Genomic DNA, 7,945 nt, shown 5'->3' with positions numbered 1-7,945 from the left:
TTTTTTTTTTTTTTTTTTTTTTTTTTTTGCTTGGGGCGGCAGAAATGCTGGAGCCGGCCCTGCATCCAAGGGTGATGAGGGAATTAGCTGATATGATTGCAGAGCCATTGGCCATTATCTTTGAAAATTGGTGGTGGTCAAGGGAGGTCCTGGGTGAGTGGAAAAAGGCAAATATAGCCCCTTTATTTAAAAAAGGGAAGAAAGAGAACCCCGGGAACTACAGACCGGACAGCCTCACTTCAGCCTGTGAATATAATAAATGCAAGCTAGCCCACTGGGCTGCAATGTGGGGTCTATATAAGACCATCAGAATGGCCATACTGGGTAAGACCATTGGTTCATCTAGCCCAGTATGCTGTCTTCTGACAGTGGCCAATAGCAGGTGTTTCAGAGGGAATGAATAGAACAGGCAATCATCAAGTGATTCATCCCTTGGCACCCACTCCCAGCTTTTGGAAAACAGAGGCTAGGGACACTCAGCACATGGTTCTGGATCCCTGCCCATCATGGCTAATAGCCATTAATAGACCTATTGTGTGTGAACTTATATCATTATTATTGAATGCCTGTTATAGTTTTGGCCTTTTCAACATCACTTGGCAAAGAATTCCACAGGATGACTGTGAAGAAATACTTTATTTTGTTTTAAATCTGCTGCCTATTAGTTTCATTGGGAGACGCCTAGTTTTGGTGTTATGTGAAGGAGTAAATAACTTTTCCTTATTTAATTTTTCCACACCATTCATGATTTTACAGAATTTCTATCATATTCCCCCTTAGTTATCCCTTTTCCAAACTGTAAAGTCCCGGTCTTTTCAATCACTCCTCATATGGAAGCTGTTCCATAGCCCTAATTATTTCTGTTGCCCTTTGCTGTACCTTTTCCAAATATCTTTTTGGAGATAGGGAGACCAGATATGCATACAGTATTCATGATGTGGATGTATCATGGATTTATAGAGGCAGTATGATATTTTCTGTCTTATTATCTATCCCTTTCCTAATGATTCCCAACATTCTCTTAGCTTTCTGATTGCCACTGTACATTGAGCAGATGTTTTCAGAGAACTATCCACAATGACTGCAAGATCTCTTTCTTAATGAGTAACGGCTAATTTAGAACCTATCACAAAATAGGTTTCCACACAGCTCTGTCTTCAGCCTTGTTTTGCTTGTTTACCAGGGACCACACCCTGTATGGAACTCTGCGTTGTGCATAGAGGCAAATGATGTGCTGCAAGGAACCAAATCAGTGCAGCATGTGACTCTGAAGCTCTAGTTAGGGCTTTTCTAGCCCACTAGAAATAATAAATAATCACCTGCATTTAATACATGGAGAGGCTATAGTTGAGAATGAGGAAGTGACTTGCCCAAGGTTACCCAGTGAATCCATAGCAGAGCTGGGACTACACTTCTAGTTCACTGGTCTCTGCTGATGCTTTATCTCTAATTAAATGACTTTGGCCAAACCCTCCGCTGGTGCAAGTTGGTGCTGTTATCGCTTTGAGGGTTTACTGGTCCTTGTCCCCATGTCAGGCCCAGTATTATTCAAATTATTTTATAGTTGGGACCCCTGATGTGCACAGTCGCAACACTCACACTATACAAACTCTTTATATTTACAAATATGGTTTATTAATACATTTAGCACAGTCACAAACACCCCAGCTAAGTAAGATAGAGATATCTAAGAGAATATACATCTGCACATCCATATCCTCACACCATCCCTTGTAGAACAACCTGAAGTGTTAGCCATCATCTTCCTCATCACTGTCCCCATCATCACCAATGGCCATAATTCTGGCATTTCCCAAGGATTACATCTCCTTCTCCTAGTGTCCCTAGGCTGCGCTACCACTTTTATAATATGAGTAAAGAGCTGGAGCAGCCTATCCCGGATCTGTTTGGTCCTCACCCCGTAAATGATGGGGTGTAGCACAGGGGGCACCAGGTGGAACATGCTGCCACTTCCACTCTAGAGGCTGAGCGAAACCCACTGGGATTGCACAGATCTTTATTATAAATGGTGCATATGCCTGTGTCAGCTCTCAGCGTTAGATGTTGCTGCAGATGCTGGGGTGAAAGAGGTGTGGGACATGGGTACCCATCTCTTCATGAGGAGCTCACCTGCTTGACAAACCCAGTGTAATATGTGAATGATGGGATAGAATATAGGTCTATGGTCTTTGCCACACACAGCCATTAAACATCCCAGGGCCCTTGCGACAGGTGATGAGTTTACTCTGGTAACATGGGCCAAATTGTCACTCTATTCTGTGCACCCCTGCCCGCCTCGGCTGATGGCTTTGAGTTACAAGGTGGCTGCATTTCAATGCCAGAGTTGAGCCCTCTGAATAAAAGGTGTTAGTTGATGTACAATACAATACTAAATTCTGACACTATGGCCCGTTGTTTGCTCAGGCCCCACTGAGGCAAAACTCCCCTTGCAGTAAAAACTGAGTAAAGACCTCAGGAGCCAGCTGTGTGTTAATGCACAGAGACTGTGACCTCCTGCTCTTGCATTTCAGGGCTCTGGCTGTTAACAGGGTGGTGGTGGTTGGTGGTGGTTACCTGACTTTTATCTGCTGGAAACATGGAGGTGCTAGGGCTCCTCACTGGAACAATTATAAGAATTTTTCAACATGGGCAAGACATATTTTATCCTAGCTTCATTTGAGAAGTTGGCTGAACTGTATTGCCTGAAACTTTCAAAAAACAATTCAGCTGGAAGCAGACACCCAGCATGGGAAATTTCAGTCCAAACACTAAAAATTTGATGAACTATAAGCAGCTGAAAATGAAGTATCCTAATTGAAAGTTTCAGACAGCCTTACCTAAAGGTGGTGCCACCAGTACCACGTACAACGGCCAATCCATTTGTGAATCCCATTCAGCAAAGCACTTTTCTCCAATAATGCCTTTGGCAAGAAGTTCCACAGGCCAAATGTGTATTATGTAAACAATTTTCTAATCACTATTGTATGTTCAGGCTTTCAGTGTAACTGAATATCCCCTTGTTCATCTGTTATGAGACACAGTAAATATAAATGCTTGTTCTACTTTCTTTATTGATATATTCATAGAGTTTCAGGTTAGAAAAGACCATTATATCATTCAGTCTGAATTCCTGAATAATGCAGGCCATTACATTTCATACAGTGACACCTGTATTGAGCTCCATAATTTGTGTTTGACTAAAGCCTGGTGTACACAATGATATTATACCATACAATCATAGACCCACAGGATGAGAATGGACTGCAAGGGTCAGTTAATCTAATCCCTGTAAAGAGGCAGGATTTGTTACATCTAAACCATTCCAGAAAGATGACTGTCCAGCCTCCTTTGGAAAACCTACAGTGAAGGAGCTTCCATGAACTGCCGGGGCATCTGTTCCACTGTCCTCCTATTCTTACAGTTACGAAAGTTTCTCCTGAGATTTCACCTATATCTGTAGTGCTGTGTTTAAACCCTTGTCTCTTGTCCTTCCCCCTGTGGCAGGAGAAAACAACTTTTCTCCATATGTTTATTACAGCCTTTCAAGTATCTGATGACCACTGTCATGTCCACCCTCAATCTCCTCTTTTCAAAACTAAACATACCCAGTTCCTTCAACTTTCTCATATGACTTCTATTCCATTCCTTTGATCATTTTTGTGTCTCACCTCTAAATCCTTTCCAGTTTCTCTACTTCCTTCCTATACATTGGTGACCCAAACTGGTCACAATACTCCAGCTGAGGACTAACCAGCACCAAGTAGAGCGGTACTTTCACCTCCCATAACTACCAAGCTATGTCTCTACTAATACTAATAGAACCTAAAATGGCATCTGCTTCTTTTGCAACAGCAAATTAATTCACACCCCTGAGAGATGTTGCTATATCAACCTAACACCAGTGTAGACAGCATGAGATCAATAAATGAATCCTTCCATCAGCCTAGCTACCACCTCTCGGGGAGGTGGATTACCTATACTGATGGGAGAACCCCGGCCATCAGTGTAAAGAGTATCTACACTGAAGCCCTAGAGCAGCACTTTAAGGGTAGACAAGCCCTTCCATTAAAGATTCCAGTCTGGATCTGCAGACATGGGGAGTTGGACAATCCACCACTTCCCTTTGCAGTTAACCCGAATAGTTAATCACCCACAGTGCTAAAAAAATGGCCCTTATTTCCAACTGGAATTTGTCTGGCATCAGCTTCCAGCCACTGGGCCCTGCTCTGCCCTTCTAAACTAGATTGCAGAGCCTATTATTAGCCATGGTTTTCTCCCCATGGAAGTCCCCATTTAACTGTCTATTGGAGCCCAATCAACAATTCCAGAGGTTCTGGGATGAGGGGTGAATGGACAGCATCCTCTTGTATGACCCGTTCAAGGAAAATCCGAGTGGTAGGCAATAAGGTGGCCCCCAGCTCCTGGAGTATGCGCAGGGGGCTCTTAAGTGTGAAGAGCTACAGGTGATCTCCGAGAGGAAAGAGGCCATCATTTCCACTAAATGGTCGGCCGAGAACTGAGCCGGCCAAATGGTGGAAGAATAGGCCCGGGGAAGATGGAAACAGAATCCATCCATGCAGTCCAACCAGGAGTGGTAAAATCGATCGACCTCCACCCGGACTTAGGTAAAAGTGGAATTGTCATCTGGGTGATGGTTGCACGAGACATTCACCAGGGAGTGTTGATTGATGATATCTCTGAGGATGCCTGCAGCAGCCTGGCTACTCTCGATTCTGGTCCTCAAAGATGATATTAAAATCCGCACCCAGGACCAGGCACTAGTGAGGATCCAAGGTGCCGAGGAAGGCAGACGCCTGTTGATAGAAACACACCCACTCCGGGTGTGTATTCAGGGGGAAGACATTGAATAGATTTATGTCAGCCACTCCACACAGGCCTGAGGTGCAGTTGGCGACCTGAGATGACCTCGGCAACTCCCAGCATCTCAGGCTGTAGGTCGGGGAAGAACAGGGTGGCCACCCCAGCTGAATGACTGCTGAGGTGTCTAAAATATACCCAGTACCCCCACTGCAGCCACCAACTAGTCATGGCAGCTGGATCCTTGTGGGTTTCCTACATCACAAAGGAAGGAGAGCAATTGGCAACTGTGGAGACCCACCCTAGAGCCTCTGGTGTTCAATGTAGAAAAGATGGTTGGCTTCATTCTGAGGGCTGAGGATCCTCACAGGCAGGAGGATCCCCAGCCGGCCTTACAACAATCACTGGCCAACCTGAAAGACTTGTCACAGAAGTTGCGGGCCCAATGGTAGGCCAGGATGTCCTACCTCTTGATACACCTCCACTCCTCCAAAACAGCCCTCATAGCCAAGAGGCCAAGAAACCTTGTCCTTGAAACCACAGTTGTCCACCAGAAAATGGTGAAGCTCATCCTGCAGCACAATGGGGGAAGGGGTAGTGGACCCATGATAATCCTCTGGCAGGGCCCCTGTTATGACTCTGTGGCCCACGTGGATGGGCAAAGAGGGAGAAGACCACCAGTGCGGCGACTGTACTGGTGGCACCACGTAACCCGTCTCTATCTCCAGAAAGGGAAAGGGAGGTGGAGGGAAGAGAACAGTCCCTAAAGGGTCAGGGCAGAGAGACAAAAAAACGGCCCCCTGAAGTTCGACAAGGACAGGGAAAATGAGACAACCGCTGGGCGGCAGCGGTATGGAAGATGGGGGTAAAAAATGAGTAGGGCTTCACTCCCCCCTCCGTCCCCAGATCCTGCCACCACTCTGTGTCGATGGCTAAGGCTCAGGGCAGCCTGAGCTGAGGGCTTCTTCTGCTGCTCCAGCTGGGGTGATCTGGGCTCTTCCCCTCCCCCGGTGACTCTTTCTGGGGCTGGAGGATTAAACTCCTGCCAGCTGAAGCTGAGGCAGCCTGGGCTCGGGGCTTCTGCTCCCTTCTGCCAAGTTGTTCCATATGAATTGTGTGAGGATTGCCCTGTTCTGTTCATTCTCTATGAGGTACCTGACACTGGGCACTGTCAGAAGACAGGCTACTGGGCTACATGGACCATTGCTTTTACCCAGTATGGCCATTCTGATGTTATTTAGACCCCAGATGTATCTGCCTCCTGCTGTAACAAATTATACACCATTCCCCTCCCAGAGCTGAGATAGATCCCAGGAGTCTGAACAGGGTCTCTCTCTCCACAGAATTGGTAACAAAGTAAAAATAAACATTAAAATGTTAACACAAACCAGTGCCCCTTGAGTGACTTGCCATAAGATGTGAGAACCTATTGGTTTTAGAGATGACTGGATAACAAATGACAAGGGGAGGGGAAGACAGGAGCAAGTGACAGGGGCAGGGCCTTGGGGAGAAGACACACAGCAGGGTTGAGGTTTGACAGAAGAGATGGGGCAAGAGTGTAATTTCAGGGATCCAGCTACCAGCAATTAGAAAGGTGGCAACCCAGTGTAATGTACACAGACTGACTCCCCAGTTCATCACATTGACACAGCACAGTATGGACAGGGAAGGGTTTAATGTCTCTCTGTCTGTCCAGTAAGTGGTACAGGGAAGAGACCACAGCACCATGCACCAGCCAGCTCTGCACAGAGCTCAATCTGAGAGCCAGAGCACAAGGTGGAAACATTTAGGTCCCTTTCTGTGTAAAGAGGTGGAGTAGCCTGCCCCAGATTTGTTTGGTCCTCACCCCGTAAATGATGGGGTGGAGCACGGGGGGCACTAGGAGGTACACATTGCCAATGAGAACGAGGAAATGCAGTGGCACATTGTGACCAAACCTCTGCGTGAAAGCGGAGAAGAAATCTGGGATGTACAAAGCTAAGATGGCACAAAGATGAGAGATGCAGGTCCCAAAAGTTTTGAGCCGGGCATCCTTTGTGGGGAGGCGGAAGATGGCCCGGAGGATCAGAGTATAGGATATGGCAATAAAAAACACGTCCATTCCATTCACAGAGACAAGATTAAACAGGCCATAGTAACTACTGATGTGGATGTCAGCACAGGCCAGCTTCACCACAGCTATAAACCGACAATAGCAGTGGGGAATGAGGTTGGTTCTGCAATATGGCCACCACCTCGCCAGGAAGGGATAGGGTAGTGCGAGTATGCCACTGCGCAGCACCACGGCCAGGCCTATCTTGGCCACAATAGAGTTTGTCAGGATGGTGGAATGTCTCAGGGGATGGCAGATGGCCACGTAGCGATCGAAAGCCAGGGAAACAAGGATACCAGATTCCATCCCAGAGAAGGAGTGAACAAAGTACATCTGGGTGAGGCAGGCAGTGAAACTGATCTCCCTGGAATTGAACCAGAAGATGCTCAGCATTTTGGGCATGGTGGATGTGGAAATGAGCAGGTCGGTGACGGCCAGCATACAGAGGAAATAGTACATGGGCTCGTGGAGGCTCTGCTCCCTCTTCACGATGAAAAGGATGGTGAAATTCCCCAACATGGCTATGGCATACATAGCACACAAGGGAATGGAGATCCAGATATGGGCCACCTCCAGGCCAGGAATGCCAAGTAGGATGAAGGTGGAGGGGTTGGTGAAGTTGGTTTTGTTGGAATCTGACATGGAGTAGCGGAGAAGGTGTCCAACTCTAACTTTGAGGCAGAACAGTGTCTCCTGCATGTACCATATGTTCCCCCCAACTTCCTGTGGGTTCTCAGCCTCTTGGGTGATGGTTGTAGTAGAAATGCCTGAATGGAGAGACAACGTTAATATGAGACACTATATGCACTAATGGAAGGTGTTCTCATAGCAGAAGCAGATTGATCACTCTTCACACACTGAAAAATGACATTTTCATTATTCAGAGGAAATAACTATGAACAATGACCCTACTAAATCCCATTCCATATTTTGTGATGCTTCATGGATTAATAATTTCTACACTTTGTAGTGGGGGAACCTTAAGAGGCACCAGCAGGAAACACAAGTGTGGATATTGTATACATCATTGTTCCT

At 46.4% G+C, this 7,945-nt stretch overlaps 1 protein-coding gene across 1 annotated transcript; it reads right to left on the bottom strand.

Annotated features, from left to right (window-relative positions):
• Positions 1 to 6,604: 6,604 nt before the first annotated feature.
• LOC112109377 (olfactory receptor 52E4-like) lies at positions 6,605 to 7,552 on the bottom strand. The gene has a single exon (XM_024203878.1). It carries the CDS (start codon positions 7,550 to 7,552, stop codon positions 6,605 to 6,607), a length of 948 nt encoding a protein of 315 aa, XP_024059646.1.
• Between the last annotated feature and the right edge of the window lie 393 nt (positions 7,553 to 7,945).

The sequence above is a fragment of the Terrapene carolina genome, unplaced genomic scaffold (genome assembly GCF_002925995.2).
Source record: "Terrapene carolina triunguis isolate 2854851 unplaced genomic scaffold, T_m_triunguis-2.0 Scaffold51546, whole genome shotgun sequence".
NCBI lineage: Eukaryota > Metazoa > Chordata > Testudines > Emydidae > Terrapene > Terrapene triunguis.
The sequence above is the reverse complement of the archived record's forward strand: the minus strand, read 5'-3'. Positions and strand labels throughout refer to the sequence as shown.